Raw genomic sequence first — 19,838 nt, forward strand, 5'->3', positions numbered from 1 at the left:
CCCATAGCAAGCAATGCCGGTTGGGTTTGCCATTTAAAAGGAGGGGCTGTGGTTTTTGGGTGAATGTGCAGCACACACCTCCCCCCACCCCACTGTGTGGCTATTCTCGGGGATGATCCCTTTTAGCCAAGTGCAAACAGCCCAGCATGAACAGCGTCCTTTTACTGTTCCCTTACAAAAATTCCCCTATTTCAACCAGGTGACCATGAATGATATCACTCTCCTGAGGCTAACACAGAAAGATATAGACCGAATGTTGCTTGAATGCGACCAAAACCCAGGACCATTCGCTGCCATGCTTTGTGCTGCAGTGATTCCAGACTACTTGCTACTGGCTTGGCGTGGTAAAGTGTCCCACCGTGGAGGAGGAAATAAGGCAGCCCTCCCCAGAAACCTTCTGCAAAGGCTTTCAGAGTACCTCCAGGAGAGCTTTATGGAGATGTCCCTGGAGGATTCCCGCTCCATCACCAGACACGTTAACAGACTTTTCCAGTAGCTGTACTGGCCGCGAATGCATCCCAAGTCTTCAGGGCAAATCAAACATTAAACACAATTGCTTTTAAACCCTGTAGTGTAGTTACAAATGTGCACTCACCAGAGGTGCCTTCTCTGGCTTCAGGGTCCAGAATCCCGCCTTGGGAGGGCATTGGCTCCAGGGTGATGAAAAGGTCCTGGCTGCCAGGGAGAACAGATTCACCGCCTGCCTGCTGCACATTCTCCTCCTCTTCCCTGTTGCGTGAGACTCCCCCCTTGCAGGTGTATACGGACAGTGGTGGGGTAGTGGTAGGGTCCCCCTCTAGAATGCCATGCAGCTGATCATAGAAGTGGCATATATGGGGCTCTGACCCGGAGCGACTGTTTGCTTCCTTTGTCTTTTGGTAGGCTTGCCTGAGCTCCTTAACTTTCACACGGCACTGCTGTATGTCCCTGTTGTAGCCTCTGTCCACTATGCCTTGTGCGATTTTGGCATATCTATTAGCATTTCTTATTTTTGATTGGAGTTCTGCCTGCACAGATTCTTCTCCCCATACAGCAGTCAGATCCAGTGTCTCCCGTTCGGTCCATGCTGGAGCTCGTTTGCTATTCTGGGGGAACTGCATGGTCACCTGTGCTGCTGAGCTCGCCACGCAGACCAAACCGGAAATGAAATTCAATATTTCCCAGGGTTTTTCCTGTGTACCTGGCTAGTGCATCGGAGTTGAAAGTGCTGTCCAGAGCAGTCACGCTGGAGCACTCTGGGATAGCTCCCAGAGGCCAATACCATCTAATTGCGTCTGCACTACCCCAAATTCGACCCAGCAAGGTCGATTTTAGCGCTACTCCCCTCGCCGGGGAGGAGTACAGAAGTCAATTTTAAGAGCCCCTTAGGTCGATGGAACGGGGTTGGTTGTGTAGACGCATTGCTTATAAAATCGACCTAACCTTGTAGTATAGACCAGGGCTCAGAGTCTTGGGTACCCCAAAACCCATCACACTCCGCCTCATGCCCCGGGCTATGTAATGCACCAATTGCTAAATGGGGTCTATCATAGCTGTCTTTACTTGAGGACTCACTATTAATCTACAAACCACAAGCATGATATAAAAAATTTTATTAAGATGATGTTTCGAAAAAGTGAACAGTACAGAGTTTAAGCATAGAAGTTTCTGGTTATCAGGGAATAACATACAGATTATTAAGAGGTGCGAAGTTCGGTTTAAGATTGGATGGCGTAAGGAATACATAATCTGCAATATCCCTGATTGGGGGTTAAAGGTTGACGGGTCAAAGTACAGACATTGAGATATGAGGGTATGTTGTTCATATAATAGCTATGTTCAGGTGTAGAGTATAACGAGTGGATACGATGATGAGGATGGATTGATCCTCATTTGGTGAGATGTACTGTTCAGTGAGTTTATGGTTCCAGTTCATATTGTCCAACGGACAAAGTCTCTCAGTCCCTTTCTCGTAGTTGAATCACGATGTCGCTCCGGCTCACGCCTCCTGGTACAGTCGGTGGCCAGTGATGTGTTCGATGTAGATGTCTCTGGAACAATTTATAATAATTTAATGTGTAATTATAGTATTTTATTTATTAATGTACATAAGAAAACTAATCCACCAATGCTTGCATTTGAACTAATTTTGCACTGTAAAAAATGTTGAAAAGTAGTTTATGTATATGCTCCTTTTTTGTTATGAGAGCACACTAAAAGAGCATATCTTGTTTAGCAAAACAGAGGCTGAGAGGATATAACTTTTCTCTGTAAGTACGTGGGGGTTGAATGCCAGGAAAGGAGAGGAACTGTTTAAGGTAAAGGACAATGTTGGCAAAGGAACAAAAATCAATTGGGTATAAACAGGCAATTAATAAACTTATGCTGGGAATTAGAAGGTTTCTGACTAGTAGAAGAAGAGTGAGGTTCTGGAACTGCCTTCTAATATAAGTAAGGGGCGAACAACCTAATTACTGTTGAGATGGGGCATGACAAATTTATGAGCAGGATTATATGACCGTGTAGCCTGTGATAGCAGGGGGATTGGATTTGATAATCCATTTCTATAGCCTATGTTCTTTTTTGAGATACCAAAATGATTAATCTAAATTAAAATTAAAAACTGACATTTCAGTTAATTAAAATACTCATTTAAAAGCACTAGAACGGCAAATGCAAAACTAGAACATTGCTTTTTAAAATTTTGCTGTTTGGAGGCCTTGAGGGAAGTTGATTTGCTTAACATTTAGGTTTGATTTTCTTTCTTTCTTTTTTTCTTTTTTTTCTTTTTTTTTTAAACCTCTTCCCAACTGACACCTTTAATGCCAGATTTTGGCCTGAAGCAATTTTTTTACTGCCAAGTTATAAGCAGTTGGCATTCTTTCGTCTGTGAGAGACAGTGGGAATTGCAGCCTGTGATGTAGATGGTTTGCAATGTCTTCTATGACTAAATAGTCCAGTCCAAGATTTGCATGATCTTTGGCCGTTATTGCAAATGTATGTGTCTTGGTTGGGAGCTGCTTGCTTCCTACAGGCTCTTTTCTTTTCAAGCTGTAGGAGCCAGCTTCTGTCATGGGCTTTGATGCCCTGATGGAGACGATGGCTCCACTTGTTACGATCACTTGCCAAGGTTTCCCATCGATTAAGATCAATTCCAAATTACTTCATATCTCGCTTGCACGTGTCTTTATAGCGAAGCTTGGGACGTCCTGTTGATCTTGTTCCCTCTGATAGCTCCCCATATAGTATGTCCTTAGGTATGCATGGGCATCCATCTTCCAACCTACTCAGATGGCCCAGCCAGCACAGTCGTCTTTGCTTGAGCAGAGCTGAAACGCTTGGTAAATTTGCCCTTTGAAGAACCTCTGTTTTGGTGACTTTATCTTGCCATTTGGTGTTGAATATGTGGCATAAACAGCGTAGGTGGAAACTGTTTAAGCTTTTCTCCCGATAAGTATAAGTTGTCCATGTCCATACATGAGAGTGCTGAGGACGCAAGCTTGATACACTAGCATTTTGGTCTTAATGGTAAGTTTTGAGTTGTTCCATGGTCTTTTAGTTAGTCTGCTAAAGGTGATGGTAGCCTTTCTAATACGAACATTTAGTTCAGGGATCGTCAACCTTTGGCACGCAGCCCATCAGGGAAAGCCCCTGGTGGGCCGGGCTGATTTGTTTACCTGTCGCGTCCGCAGGTTCGGCCGATCGCAGCTCCCACTGGCCGCGGTTCGTCGTCCCAGGCCAGTGGGGGCTGCGGGAAGGGCAGCCAGCACATCTCTCAGCCCACGCCGCTTCCTGCAAACAGAAGTTCCCTGATTAGCACCTGCCAAGTTATAAATACCTGAAAAACATTAATAATGAAAACTCTTGTAGGCATTTAATTACAGTAGAAGTAGCAAATACTGTTGTTAGATGCCTCTGTAAGGGGAAAATTTCCTGTGCTGTTTTTCTTTTTTGTTCATAACTTACATTTTTTTAAATAAAAACCAACCAGGGTTTGCAACTATCTTGTTACTACTGTGGGTTGGGAAATTGACCCTCAAAGACTGTTTTCCTTGATAGTACTTTTACTTTTATCTGAGAGAGTTTTTTGTGAGATGACAGAGGCTTACTGTTTGGTAACAGTTTCACTGTACGAGACACACTTTGGATATAAAATGCTGGTTAATCTTTTCTTCAGTGTTCTTAGCTGATACAAATGGCAAACAAATATTTTAGTGTCTATATTAAAAAGCTTGTATGTACAGTTTTTTGTTTTATAAAAGCTAGACTCCTCAAAATTCCTTTCATATACATAACAATAGTGACATTTCTCAGGTGCAGCACCATCACTTCAACCACTAAACTTCGTAGTTTAGTCATTTGGGAATATTTTTTTAAGCACAAAACATGAGTTTTAATCTTATCATTCTCATTAATGTTAATGAAAAATATCATTACATGCCATGTTGAGAATTTACTCCATAGTTACTCTGTTGTTTTCAGGGTGGATAAAAATCAATGATTTTTTTTTTTTTTTAAAACCAAAAAAAAAAAAGGATTTTTATGATTTAAATAGGATTTTTTTGATAAAATGCTTTGAGGAAAAAAACTAAAGATAGTTTTAATTAAGATACATTATAGCTCAAAGATATCTCATCATGGAATTGGGATTATAAATTCTAATTCTATAGTATGAGACAATCTATTCATGTAATGTTTAAGAAAAGTTTTGTAAATGAGTTCCAATAGTTCATGGATTAGGGACCCAATCTTATGGGGCTCCAGGGGCTTCTGTATAGATTATTTAGGTTAATCTTTCTATCTAACCAATTGGACTCAGTGCTCAGTCTAGAAGATACCATCAAAGATGCTTAGTTTTGCAGTTCTCAAACTGTGGATTTGTGTCTCCAGAGATAACATGCTTGTTGTTAACAAAAATGTTTTAAAATAGATAAATAATATATAGAGGTGAGAAATAACAGACCTCAACCCTATTGTGCCTCTGCAAATTTGTGTACACACAGTCAATCCCTTACCTTTCTCTAAAAAAATCAAAGTTTCAAAAAGTTCAATGAATAGAAGATTGTTGGGGGCAGAATAGATCTGGACAAGGAGAAGTAGTCTGGAGATAAATGTGAGAAGGGAGGGACAAGCAGTAGAAACCAAAGTGAAACTGTTTGAGCAGCATATTCCAGAAGTCTTGAGGTCTTTCTAAGGCTATGTCTACACTACAAAATTAGGTCGGATTTATAGAAGCCGGTTTTATAGAAACCGGTTTTATGCAGCCGATTGTGTGTGTCCCCACATAAAATGCTCTAAGTGCATGAAGTCAGCGGACCGCGTCCACAGTACCGAGGCTAGCGTCGACTTCCGGCGCATTGCACTATGGGTACCTATCCCACAGTTCCCGCAGTCTCCGGCGCCCATTGGAATTATGGGTTGAGATCGCAATGCCCGAATGATGCAAAACAGTGCCGCGGGGGGTTCTGGGTACATTGCGTCAGGCCCCTCCCCCGCCGTCACAGCAACGGCAGACAATAGATTCGCGCCTTTTTACCTGGGTTACCTGTGCAGACAACATACCACGCCAAGCATGGAGCCCGCTCAGCTCAGCTCACCGTCACCATATGTCTTCCGGGTGCCGGCAAACGTGGGACTGCATTGCTAAACAGCAGCAGCAGCTTACTGCCTTTTGGCGGTAGACGGTGCAGCATGAGTGGTAGCCTTCATCGGCGATCGGGATGCTGGTAGCTGTGGGGCTGGCAGCCGTAGGGCTGCATTGCACCAGCCCCTTGCCTTTTGGCAGTAGATGGTTTATTACGACTGGTAACCGTCCTCGTCGGACAATCATGGATATCAGTCATAGTATATTATTTTCTGCCAAGTATTGTCTGCTGAGCACCCAGAAGAGGCCGAGGGCGATCTGGGTGCTCAGCAGATCTGCAAGAAGAGCTTTCCTCAGGTCTGAAAGCAAGTAAATTTACAGGTTGCCTGAAATGCTCATAGATTATTGTAGCCTGAGCGCCTTTACCGATCCTTCTGGCTACTGTACAGCAGCAACCCCTTGCCTTTAACCGTCCTCGTTGGACAATGATGGCTACCAGTCGTAGTATACTATTTTCTGCCAAGTATTGTCTGCTAAGCACCCAGAAAAGGCCGAGGGCGATCTGGGTGCTGGCAGATATGTGGCTGGCACACGTGGGGCTACATTGCTACACAGCAGCAACCCCTTGCCTTTTGGCAATAAATAGTATATTATGATTGGTATCCATCATCGTCATACTGGTACGCGCCCAGTATTTGCTGCCAAGCACCCAGAAAATGCCGAGGGCTATCAGTCATGCTGCACTGTCGTCTTAAGATGTAAAAAATAGATTTGTTCTGTATTCATTTCCTTCCCCCCTCCCTCCGTCAAATCAACGGCCCGCTAAACCCAGGCTTAGGAGTTCAATCTCGGGGGGGGGGGGGCATTCTGTGTGACAGTTGTTTGTATTTCTCCCTGATGCACAGCCACCTTTCTTGATTTTAATTCCCTGTACCTGTACGCCATGTCGTCACTCGCCCCTCCCTCCCTCCCTCCCTTCTTCCCCTGGTCTTTAGATACTAGTTTCGCGCCTTTTTTCAGACCAGACGCCATAGCTAGCACTGGGATCATGGAGCCCACTCAGATCACCGCGGCAATTATGAGCACTATGAACACCACGCGCATTGTCCTGGAGTATATGCAGAGCCTGGACATGCCAAAGCAAAACCAGGACCAGCTGAGGAGGAGGCGATTGCAGCGCGGCGACGATAGTGATGAGGAAATTGACATGGACCTCTCACAAGGCACAGGCCCCAGCAATGTGGAAATCATGGTGTTACTGGGGCAGGTTCATGCCGTGGAACGCCGATTCTGGGCCCGGGAAACAAGCACAGACTGGTGGGACCGCATCGTGTTGCAGGTCTGGGACGATTCCCAGTGGCTGCGAAACTTTCGCATGCGTAAGGGCACTTTCATGGAACTTTGTGACTTGCTTTCCCCTGCCCTGAAGCGCCAGAATACCAGGATGAGAGCAGCCCTCACAGTTGAGAAGCGAGTGGCGATAGCCCTGTGGAAGCTTGCAACGCCAGACAGCTACCGGTCAGTCGGGAATCAATTTGGAGTGGGCAAATCTACTGTGGGGGCTGTTGTGATCCAAGTTGCCAGGGCAATGAGAGACCTGGTGATATCAAGGGTAGTGACTCTGGGAAACGTGCAGGACATAGTGGATGGCTTTGCTGCAATGGGATTCCCAAACTGTGGTGGGGCGATAGACGGAACCCATATCCCTATCTTGGCACCGGCGCACCAAGCCACCGAGTACATAAACCGCAAGGGGTACTTTTCAATGCTGCTGCAAGCCCTGGTGGATCACAAGGGACGTTTCACCGACATCAACATGGGCTGGCCGGGAAGGGTACATGATGCTCGCGTCTTCAGGCACTCTCTTCTGTTTCGAAAGCTGGAGGAAGGGACTTTCTTCCCGGACCAGAAAATAACCATTGGGGATGTTGAAATGCCTATCGTTATCCTTGGGGACCCAGCCTACCCCTTAATGCCATGGCTCATGAAGCCGTACACAGGCAGCCTGGACAGTAGTCAGGACCTGTTCAACTACAGGCTGAGCAAGTGCCGAATGGTGGTGGAATGTGCATTTGGGCGTTTAAAAGCGCGCTGGCGCAGCTTACTGACTCGCTCAGACCTTAGCGAAAAGAATATCCCCATTGTTATTGCTGCTTGCTGTGCGCTCCACAATATCTGTGAGAGTAAGGGGGAGACATTTATGGCGGGGTGGGAGGTAGAGGCAAATCGCCTGGCCGCTGATTACGCGCAGCCAGACACCAGGTCGGTTAGAGCAGCACAGCAGGGCGCGGTGCGCATCAGAGAGGCTTTGAAAACTAGTTTTGTGACTGGCCAGGCTACGGTGTGAAACTTCTGTTTGTTTCTCCTTGATGAAATCGCAGCCCCCCCACCCACCCGGTTAACTCTACTACCCTGTAAACCAACCACCCCACCTTCCCCTACCCTCCCCTCTTCAAGCACCACTTGCAGAGGCAATAAAGTCATTGTTACTTCACATTCATGCATTCTTTATTAATTCAGCACACAACTAGGGGGATAATTGCAAAGGTAGCCCGGGATGGGTGGGGGAGGAGGGAAGGAAAAGGACACACTGCACTTTAAAACTTTAAAACTTATTGCACTGGAAATCATCTAGGCTGGAGTGATTGGGTGGCCGGAGGCCCCCCCACCGTGTTCTTGGGCGTCTGGGTGAGGAGGCAATGGGACTTGGGGAGGAGGGCTGTTGGTTACAGAGGGGCTGTAGCGGCGGTCTCTGCTCCTGCTGCCTTTCCTGCAGCTCAACCATACGCAGGAGCATATCACTTTGATGCTCCAGCAGCCGGAGCATCGACTCTTGCTTTCTGAGTACAAGTTGACGCCACTTCTCCTCTTCAGCCCGCGTTTCAGCACGCAACTTCTCCTCTTCAGCCCGCGATTCAGCACGCCACCTCTCCTCTCGCTCATATTGGGCTTTTTTAAAATCAGTCATTGACTGCCTCCACGCATTCTGCTGTGCTCTGTCAGCGTGGGAGGCAGTCTGTAGTTCAGTGAACATTTCGTCACGCGTCCTTCGCTTCCTTTTTCGAATATTCACTAACCTCTGTGAAGGTGAAACATTTGCAGCTGGTGGAGGAGAAGGGAGAGTTGTTTAAAAAAGATACATTTTAGAGAACAATGGGTACACTCTTTCACGTTAGATTTTGCTGTTCACATCACACAGCACATGTGCTTTCGTTACAAGGTCGCATTTTTCCTCTTATATTGAGGGCCTGCCGGTTTGGTGTGAGAGATCACTCACGCAGTGCCAGGCCACAGATTTCAGCTTGCAGGCAGCCATGGTAAGACAGTCTTTTGGCTTTTTTAACCTTGTTAACAAGTGGGGATGGTTTAAAACAGTACTGCTCTCATTAACCATACCAAGCACCCGTTGGGTTGGCCATTTAAAATGGGTTTGCAATGTAAAAGGAGGGGCTGCGGTTTCAGGTTTAACATGCAGCACAAACCCAACTAACTCCCCTCCCCCACACACCCAATTCTCTGGGATGGTCACTTCACCCCTCCCCCCCACCGCGTGGTTAACAGCGGGGAATATTTCTGTTCAGCAGAGCAGGAAGGGGCACCTCTGAATGTCCCCTTAATAAAATTGCCCCATTTCAACCAGGTGACAGTGAATGATATCACTTTCCTGAGGATAACAAAGAGCGATAAGGAATGGATGTTGTCTGCATGCCAACAAACACCGGGACCATACGCTGCAAAGGCTTTGGGAGTACATGAAGGAGAGCTTTCTGGAGATGTCCCTGGAGGATTTCCGCTCCATCCCCATACACGTTAACAGACTTTTCCAGTAGCTGTACTGGCTGCGATTGCCAGGGCAAATTAATCATTAATCATTAAACACGCTTGTTTTTAAACCATGTGTAATATTTACAAAGGTACACTCACCAGAGGTCCCCTGTGTGCCCACAGGGTCTTGGGTGAGGTCGGGGGTTACTGGTTCCAGGTCCAGGGTGATAAACATATCCTGGCTGTTGGGGAAACCGGTTTCTCCGCTTCCTTGCTGCTGTGAGCTATCTATGTTCTCTCCATCCTCATCTTCCTCGTCCGCCGAACCCGCTTCCCTGTGTCTTTCTCCAGCGAGGGACTCATAGCACACGCTTGGGCTAGTGGTGGCTGCACCCCCTAGAATGGCATGCAGCTCCGCGTAGAAGCGGCATGTTTGCGGCTCAGCCCCGGACCTTCCGTTTGCGTCTCTGGCTTTGTGGTAGGCTTGCCTTAGCTCCTTAATTTTCACGCGGCACTGCTGTGCGTCCCTGTTATGGCCTCTGTCCTTCATGGCCTTGGAGACCTTTTCTAATATTTTGCCATTTCTTTTACTGCTTCGGAGTTCGGCCAGCACTGATTCATCTCCCCAGATGGCGAGCAGATCCCGTACCTCCCGTTCGGTCCAGGCTGGAGCTCTTTTGCGATCCTGGGACTGGGACTCCATCACGGTTACCTGTGCTGATGAGCTCTGCATGGTCACCTGTGCTCTCCACGCTGAGCAAACAGGAAATGAAATTCAAACGTTCGCGGGGCTTTTCCTGTCTACCTGGCCAGTGCATCTGAGATGAGAGTGCTGTCCAGAGCGGTCACAATGAAGCACTGTGGGATAGCTCCCGGAGGCCAATAATGTCTAATTCCGTCCACACTAACCCAATTCCGACCCCCCTAAGGCCGATTTTTATCGCTAATCCCCTCGTCGAGGTGGTGTAAAGAAACCGGTTTAAAGGGCCCTTTAAGTCGAAAGAAAGGGCTTCGTCGTGTAAACGTGTCCAGGCTTAAGTCGATTTAACGCGGCTAAAGTCGACCTAAACTCGTAGTGTAGACCAGGCCTGAGTGTAGCTTTCATTGATTTGAGATCTACCATACCATTCTCTCACTAAAAGGGAAAACCTATAATGGCAGCAGGCCGTAAAAGAGACCCAGTTCGGGAATAAGAACCATTCAAGAAATACATGTTTGCTGATGATGTTTTAAAGAAAGTCACACCAGTGAACTGGTGGAATTCACTTAAGCACTTGGATTCAGAGACTCTTGAAGTGATAATCTCACTTTTAACAGCAGTAGCTTCTTCTGCTGGTGTAGAAAGAATATTTTCTTCCTTTTGACTAATTCATTCCAAATTGAGAAATCGTTTGGGATCTGAAAAAGCAGGAAAGCTTGTTTTTCTTTTCCAGATTATGAACGAACAGGAAAACGAAGGTGAAGATGACTGAGTTAGCTGCAGAAGCCAATATTTTAAGTTTCTCATGTTGACTTGGTTGACATAGTTGATTTAATTTTGTTTTTTAATATTTCATTTAACTATTTTAGTTAAAAACAATTTTAACAAAAACAAACCTGATTTTAAACAACTTGAATGTTTAACTAAATCCAAAAATTCATATCCTTGTTTTGTTAAAATATTATATGTTTGCTGTTGAAGAAAAAAAATCCAGAATACATAACATTGTTGTTTTAGTTAAATAAAACAATTTAAATGTCTGCCTGGTGATCTTCTCTTCCTAATACAGCATGGCAAGAAAATCCTCCAAATATTAATGATTAACCTGTTGAATTGGAGATAGTTCACCTCCCAATGATTTCATAAATATCTGCTTCAGTTACCTTTGGTAAATGAAATAACCAATCATTCATTTTCTGGTAAAACTAATCTGACACGTTTTCAAAATAAATCACTTAAAAATTTATCATGTGTACCTTCTAAAAATGAAACCTACATCTATCTCGGAGTTGTGAAGAATATGTATTAAGGTTATAACAACCAACAATTATGCACTTTTATGTAGAAATCATGATTAAATCGAGTCTTCCTGACTAGTGATTTAAATCATGATTTAAATCAATTTGATTTAAATCAAATCCACCCTGGTTGTTTTGTACAATGAAGTTACAGGGTTCTTAATTCTGTAATGTCTCCAAATATTAAGGAGGGTGACTACTATAAAGAAGATCGCTTCAGGACTCCTGTATTTACCTGATTGCATGAGACCAGCCAATGGTGCCTTCGGCTGTCTAGGATGGCACCTTGATCACAGAAGTTAAAAATAGAAAATAGGAGATCTAGATCACAGGAGTTAAAAATAGAAAAGATATATGAGATCAAGTCCAGCTCCTGGAGAGAGGGAATGTATTCATTATTAAACTGATATTATGCTTGATCTTACATTGCGTTCTAGGTCACTAGCATTTGTCTTTTACTTTAGTTTCTTCTGCATTTCCTCCTGGCCTTTTCCCATCTCATTTGTCTGCTGTGCTTTGTCCAACCCTACACTCTAATTACTTGTAGTTCCATTCCTGACCTGTATGCAAAACTAGAGGTATCTTGTTCTTGCTTTCCATTGGTAGAGTGTATCTCTTTCCTATAAATACTCAGTGCTTATTTGCTCAGAGTAAAAGACAAGTGTTTCCCCACCAGGCTCTTCTGCAAGCGAGTAATGTTTTGGAATTGTGTGCTCATTCACCATAATCACTTCTTCATAAGTAGAGCCCTACCAAATTCGTGGCCATGAAAAATGTGTCACAGATCATGAAATCTGGTCTTTTATGTGCTTTTACCCTATACTATACAGATTTCATGGGGGAAACCAGCATTTCTCAAATTGGGGGTCCTGACCCAAAAGGGAGTTGCAGGGGGGGTCACAAGGTTATTTTAGGGCAGTCGTAGTATTGCCACCCTTACTTCTGCGCTTCCTTCAGAACTGGGTGGCCGGAGAGCGACGGCTGTTAGCCCAGCGCCCAGCTCTGAATACTGCACCCTGCTATCAGCAGCGCAGAAGTAAGGGTGGCAATACCATACCATGTCACCCTTATTTCTGCACTGCTGCCTTCAGAGCTGGGTGGCTGGAGAGTGGCGGCTGCTGACTGAGGGCCCAACTCTGCAGGCAGCAGTGCAAAAGTAAGGGTGGCATGGTATGGTATTGCCACCCTTACTTCTGTACTGCTGCTGTTGGCGTCTCTGCCTTCAGAGCTGGGCTCCCGGCCAGCAGCCGCTGCACTCCAGCTGCCAGCTCTGAAGGCAGTGCCGCCACCAGCAGCAGTGCAGAAGTAAGGGTAGCAGTATCACAACTCCCCTCCCCCTACAATAACCTTGCGACTCCTCCCCCACCCCCTGACTCTTTTATGGGTCAGGACCCCTACAATTACAACACTGTGAAATTTCAGATTTAAATAGCTGAAATAATGAAATTTATGATTTTTAAAATCCTATGACTGTGAAATTGACCAAAATGGACTGTGAATTTGGTAGGACCCTATTCGTAAGTGACCATAAAAATATTGCTATCACCATCTCCTGGTTCATGCTAATAATTATCTTATTTACATTTCAGTTGTGGCAAATGACACTTTTTCATTCTTCTAAAAAGCTGCATAAAATTGCAGTAGGTGGTTGTTTTTATACCTTTGCATAGGAAATTTCAAACCCTATAAAAACATAATTTTTTGGAAAAAAACCTTAAAGTTAAGGAACAGTATTATTACAAATTTATCCATATTAATTTTTCAGACTTACACTCTGTATCATTGATCTTGTTCAAAAATTAATCTAGTATACATTTGTTCAGTAGTTTGTGATTTCTGGATGGGGTCACTTCCCTTCCCCTTCTGCATCGTACCCCCTGTGTTCAGGACCCGCCTCACTCCAAATCTCCCTGAAATTAATTTGAAAATGTTGGTCAATATGACTGCACCTTAACCTAAATTCACTGGTGGCATGATTTGTCATTTTAAAATCATGTTCTCTTTTTAAAATATCTTTCTCCCCTATTGCTGTGAGTACAATCCAACCAACCAGTTTCCCCTGTTTATATAATTACAGAGGTGAAACAGTGCACCTATATAGAAAGTGCTATCATATAAGCCAAATTAGCTTAAAAACAACTTTATTTATTTTTTTTTTAGCGTGGTGTTTTTTGTTTTTTTTGCTACGGTGTTTTGTTGGTATTACTAACAAGGGTATAAAGTTTTAAAAAGTAATTCAATCAGCAGTGTGATTTAAGGTTGTAGTGATCCTTTAAAAAGAAAATTGTGGTAATGGAAAAGTGCATTACCTAAGTCATTGATCTTACTTGCAATTCGCTGATTGTTTAAAAATTAATATACTCAGCTTTCTCCGGGGAAATGCTTTTGTCACACCAATAGGTTTGAATAAGTTGGGGAGATAGTGGATAACAATTAGATTCATGTGAATTATGTGTGTTTTATTCAAGTTCATGTTTGCATTATACCCATTTGAAACATTTAATGGTTAAAATAAAATAGGGGTAAAGTAGTACTTCATATGATACTGTACACTTGAAGTTTTCTTATTTCAGTCCCAACGTTGGTATTTGGAAACTCACTGCATTTTTATGGTTGAGATAGACTAGCTTATATCTTAATTAAGGGAACATAATTGAAATTTAAAAAAAAAATGTTTGAAATAAATTCTATACCTATTATTAACACCTCTTACTACTAAAATGACATACCATAAATGCCTAATTTACTCGTAACCCTTCATATATTTTGTTTGTATCATGTCATGTTCTGATCTCTCTGACAGACTTTGGAGCAGGTGAATGTCTGGTGTTATAGACTGAACAACAGAATGGAGTCATCTGCATATTGTTGGCATCTGAGCCCATAAAGTTTCACTACTTCTACTAGCGGATGCTATTGTGTAGATCCCTATAGTATGCCATGGGTAAAGGAACCAATGGCAGAATTGCTACCCTCTGGATATGTCCTGTGAGGAAGAACTCAATCAGTTTCATAGTGTGTTTTTTGGACCCCTGCCACTTCTCTGAGACAGGATAACAGTATCTGTGATTGACTGTACTGACTGCTGTGGGGAAGTCCAAGAGTATGAGTATAGATCTTTTCCCTTTTTCCATGGAAAGAAAGAGAGCAGCCATCAACACTAATACTAATACTGTTCCAGATTCTGGCCTGAAACCTGACTCTGTAGGATCGAGGCTACTGATGTTGGACAAATGTCTGAAGATGGCTCTTTGCTAGCTTCTCAACATATTTATGAAGGCAAAAGGGATTAGTAATACAGTAACTCCTCACTTAATGTTGTAGTTATGTTCCTGAAAAATGGGACTTTAAGCGAAACGATGTTAAACTAATCCAATTTCCCCATAAGAATTAATGTAAATGAGGGGGTTAGGTTCCAGGGAAATTTTTTTTCACCAGACAAAAGACTACACACGCACACACACGCAGTATAAGTTTTAAACAAACAATTTAATACTGGTACACAGTGATGATGATTGTGAAGCTTGGTTGAGGTGGAGGAGTCAGAGGGTGGGATATTTCCCTTACTGCTAAATGATGAACTAGCAATTGGCTGAGCCGTCAAGGGTTAACTCTCTCACTCTACAAGGCAGCAGGAATGGAGGGAGATGTGCGCATTTCTCCTTTAAGTACACTGCCTTGTTAATTAGATCAGCTTGCTGAGACTGCAGCTGCTGCAAGCTCCCTCCGTCCTGAACCCTGGTGTGTCCCCCCCCCCGCTCTATGGAAGATGGGGTAAGCGGGGTGCAGGAGCAGAGGGGAGGGGGACACCCTGACAGCCCCCCTCTTCCTTTCCTTTCCCCTGCACAACAAGCAGGAGTATTGGGGAGAAGCTCCAAGGGAGAGGGCAGGAGCAGCACATGGCAGTGGGGGGAGGGACAGCTGCAATTGCTAGCCTGCTGGGCAGCTGCTGCACGGGGAACTTAGAGGAGCAGGGAGCTGATGGGGGGCTGCTGGTCCACCCTGGTTCCAAGTCCCCACCAGTTAGCTGCAACGGGCTGCTCTTCCTGCAAGCAGTAGACAAAGCAGGCGGCTGCCAAACAACGTTAGAAGGGAGCATTGCACAACTGTAAATGAGCATGTTCCCTAATTGATCAGCAACATAACAACGAAACAACATTAACCGGGACGACTTTAAGTGAGGAGTTACTGTAACATGGATTACTTGGTCTTTCACCTTCACGACAATGTTTAGATGTATTGTTTAACACATTGTATCTAGTATTTAAATAAATGGAATAGTTCAGTAATCAGTAGTTTACTACGCTGGTAATATTTACTTTGTTAGTTTAATTTGATACTAGTAAAGAATTATAACAAAACCTGCACCAACGATGAATGAGGAATAGCTGGTTGAAGCTGAACCCAAGCAAGACAAATTATACTGCTGGATAGAGGAGAGTGCTGTGAAGAGTTTGTAGACCTGCATTTCAGTTCCTTGTCTACTCTACAAAAACTTTTGAAAAAATAACACTGGAAGCCCTAGCATAGTTAGGCCACTGGCTGCTGACTGTTTCCACCACTGTTATTTAACCTAGCTGGTAGCAAGTCTAATCTGCATTATGCTGAAAAAGGTGTCAGCAGCCATTGGGCTTGCTAAAATAGGGTTGGCGTTAGTGAAAAACTTGTCTAGAACTTCCCTAGCGTAGAGAGGGCCTGAGGCAGTGAAGACCTCACCTCAAAGTGAGAAACACTCTCCGTCTCATAAACATTCCAGTTGTTCTTCCATGTTGGGCAGTACAGACCTTTCAAGATCCAAAAAAGGAGTCATTGTGGTTTTTGTTCCTCCCTGTACCCGCCATAGTTTCCCTTGCAAAATAAGGTGCCATCCAATTGGAGGGGAAAGTTTGAGCCCAGACAAAGTCTCTTAGGTGCTCATGAGAGAGAAAGCAGCACACAACCCCCAGAGTGTTATAAAAGGCAGGTGATGTAGTAATAGGGTGGCTGCAGATGCTGCTCTGACAAGCTCATTTCTCCGCTCACTGAATGTTCTTTCAAGAATGCGTATACCTTTTTGTTCTACTACGTTCTGGGTTATGGATTCTGTTTGACTAAACCACCAAGACACACAAGCTTTGTCTGCAAGAGGGAGCCTTATGTTATGCTGCCTGTTGAAAATACATCAGGAGTCTTCTGTATTAGACAAGATGCTTTTTTCCCCCTTCCAAAGCATCTGTTTGTGAGAGAGACTCTTTTGAAATGAGCTCTGCCACATCTTCCTGTATACAATTTTGTTGAGGCTGGTGCATTTAATAAACAGTGTAAAACTGATTTTACAGCATTCTATTCAAGATTAAGACCCAAAATAGAGCCCTGATAATACAGTTCTGGAGAACTCAAGTATTAATAGAAAGTAAAGGACTCTTTATATGTATTATTAAAGTTTACACAAACTGAGTGACTTTTTTGTTTTGTTTCCAGCTGCTGTTGGCTTTCTGACAGTTTCCAGTGTCATCACCATGTCAGCCCCTTTCTTCCTGGGGAAAGTTATCGATGTAATTTATACAAATCCCACTGGAGATGTCACCGACAGCCTGACCAGCCTCTGTGCCTTGCTAAGTGGAATTTTTGTGTGTGGTGCTGCTGCTAATGCTATTCGTGTCTACCTCATGCAGACTGCAGGTAAAAACAAAATGGGGTCAGGAGACTGTCTCCCTTTTTGCCATAGAAACAAAGTATTGTATAATGGTCTGAAAGAAGTCCCTGAAGCTAGCGGAGATCTTCTCTGACATAACTGTCAGTGTACTTTATCACATGGGATGCGTGTGTTTTATCCCTTCCAAGAGAGTTGTTAATTCATTTTTATTTGATGTTGAGAGAGATCTTAAAACTCATTTTGTATAGATTCCAACATTTTATAACATTTTAGCATGACTTCTGTGTTGCAGAACCTTGCACCAAGTCAGTAACTGGTGTGTGTGTGTGGGTATTTCTGTATGTAAAGTTTTGGTATGTCATGCTTTGCTGGAAATAGTCATCCTTTTTGCTCCTTATAGGACAAAGAATTGTGAAACGACTGAGAGCAACTATGTTCTCTTCTATTCTGAAGCAAGAAGTTGGGTTTTTTGACAAAACCAGCACAGGAGAACTGATTAATCGCTTGTCTTCAGACACAGCACTGTTGGGCCGTTCCGTGACTGAAAACCTTTCTGATGGACTAAGAGCAGGAGCTCAAGCGTCAGTTGGGGTTGGAATGATGGTATGTCTGTCATCTTCTGCCTCTCCCTCACTGCTCACAGCAGGTTCAAGGCTGTATAACTTGCTATCCAGTAATGGCTGTGTGTGTGAAGGTTCTGTAGTCTGATATAAAAGCTGTTGTGCTTTTGTAGAGGCAGACTTATTCCCCTGTTTCCTTAATATCTACAATCCCCTTTACACTTATAAAGTTTGCGGACGATACCAAGCTGGGAGGGGTTGCAAGTGCTTTGGAGGATAGGATTATAATTCAAAATGATCTGGACAAACTGGTGAAATGGTCTGAAGTAAATAGGACGAAATTCAATAAGGACAAATGCAAAGTACTCCACTTAGGAAGGAACAATCAATTGCACACATACAAAATGGGAAATGGCTGCCTAGGAAGGAGTATTGCAGAAAGGGATCTGGGAGGTCATAGTGGACCACAAGCTAAGTATGAGTCAACATTGTAACGCTGTTGCAAAAAAAAGCAAACATAATTCTGGGATGTATTAGCAGGAATGTTGTAAGCAAGACACGAGACGTAATTCTTTCGCTCTACTCCGCTCTGATTAGGCCTCAACTGAAGTATTGTGTCCAGTTCTGGGTGCCACATTTCAGGAAAGATGTGGACAAATTGGAGAGAGCAGAGAAGAGCAACAAAAATGATTAAAGGTCTAGAAAATAGACCTCTGAGGGAAGATTGAAAAAATTGGGTTTGTTTAGTCTGGAAAAGAGAAGACTGAGAGGGGACATAACAGTTTTCAAGTATGTAAAAGGTTGTTACAAGGAGGAGGAAGAAAATTGTTTTTCTTAACCTCTGAGGATAGGACAAGAAGCAATGGGCTTAAATTGCAGCAAGGGTGGTTTAGGTTGAATATTAGGAAAAACTTCCTAACTGTCTGGGTAGTTAAGCACTGGAATAAATTGCCTAGGGGGGTTGTGGAATCTCCATCATTGGAAATTTTTAGGAGCAGGTTAGACAAAACACCTGTCAGGAATGGTCTAGATAGTTAGTCCTGCTATGAGGGCAGGGGACTGGACTAGATGACCTCTCAAGGTCCCTTCCAGTTCTATGATTCTATGTACTCCATTGTAATAAACTGTGCCTGCAGCCAGTTACGAGTGTGCTACAAAGTGGATACTCACTTCTGTATGACAAGCCATGATAAGAGAGATGGGGGAGGAACTCTCATTGTGTTCTGTCCTTTTCTTTTTTGAAGGATCGAAAGTGAACTGTGCACCACATTTCTTAGGTTTCCCCATTCATATATCACCCAGAATATAGCTGTCAAGTGGCGTGCGCCTGCATCCATTGAAATTGTAAATGGAAGTTTTGTCATTGACTTTAATAGGAGCAGGAGAGGGCACAAGGGGCCTGATCTAAAACTGGGTGAAGTCATGTGCATTGGGCCAAAGCCTTGTTGAGCAGGGTCAGCCTTAAATATCAAATTACTGATAAGAATTTTGCAATGGATAATAGACTGAGGCAATGGCTTGCGTAGGTAGAATATCAATAAAGGGTTTCAGTGTTACTGATGCACAGCAAGCAAAACACTTTCTGGTGGTGGGTCAGTTTCCTAATTTTTAGTACATAAAAAAACTGACACTTCCCTCTCCTCCCCCTGTTGTTTATCTAGACTGAACTTTGTTACGCTACCTTATCTCAGAGAATTGGCAACTTGGTGGCAATCCTTTTAAATGATAAGCATGGTGGTTTTCTGGTGTCTGTTCAGGAAAGACGGACAGGAAAAGTCACTTTATAAAAAGAGAGGCTTTCTAGTTTGGCAGTGCCAGCAAAAGTTGGCAAGAGTTTCTACTCTGTAAAGATTTAAAGCATTATTTAAGTCTTAAAATTTTATCTCTGATAAGATATATGGCTTTCAGTCCTCTGTTAAAGTAAATGTTATGGGCCTGCCCTTATCCCACAATATAGATTGTCTAAGAATAATTTCTCATTAATTTCCATGAGGAGTTCTGCTTAAAAATTGCTGGCATGGTATGGTCCTACTAGGTTAACAGGGAAAAAAAAAAATTACCTGGGGTGGAAAGGCTATTGTAAAAGTGCCTTACAGTCTATCATAATAGGCCTGGTCTACACTTACCCCCCAAGTCGAAGTAAGGTACGCAAATTCAGCTACGTGAATAACGTAGCTGAATTCGACATACCTTACTTCGAATTTACCGCGGTCCACACGCGGCAGGCAGGCTCCCCCGTCGACTTCGCGGTACTCCTCTCGCCGAGCTGGAGTACCGCAGTCGACGGGGATCACTTCCTGGTTCGATTTATCGCGTC

General features: G+C 43.7%; 1 protein-coding gene across 1 annotated transcript in view; it reads left to right on the forward strand.

Moving 5' to 3' along the window:
• The window catches only part of ABCB10 (ATP binding cassette subfamily B member 10), a 45,362-nt gene that overhangs the window by 4,123 nt on the left and 21,401 nt on the right, over positions 1-19,838 (forward strand). Inside the window, exons 2-3 of the mRNA XM_065400450.1 lie at positions 16,787-16,987; positions 17,362-17,564. Coding sequence (XP_065256522.1) covers positions 16,787-16,987; positions 17,362-17,564 — 404 coding nt within the window. The remainder of the gene's footprint in view (positions 1-16,786; positions 16,988-17,361; positions 17,565-19,838) is intronic.

Source organism: Emys orbicularis, chromosome 3 (assembly GCF_028017835.1).
Source record: "Emys orbicularis isolate rEmyOrb1 chromosome 3, rEmyOrb1.hap1, whole genome shotgun sequence".
Classification (NCBI taxonomy): domain Eukaryota; kingdom Metazoa; phylum Chordata; order Testudines; family Emydidae; genus Emys; species Emys orbicularis.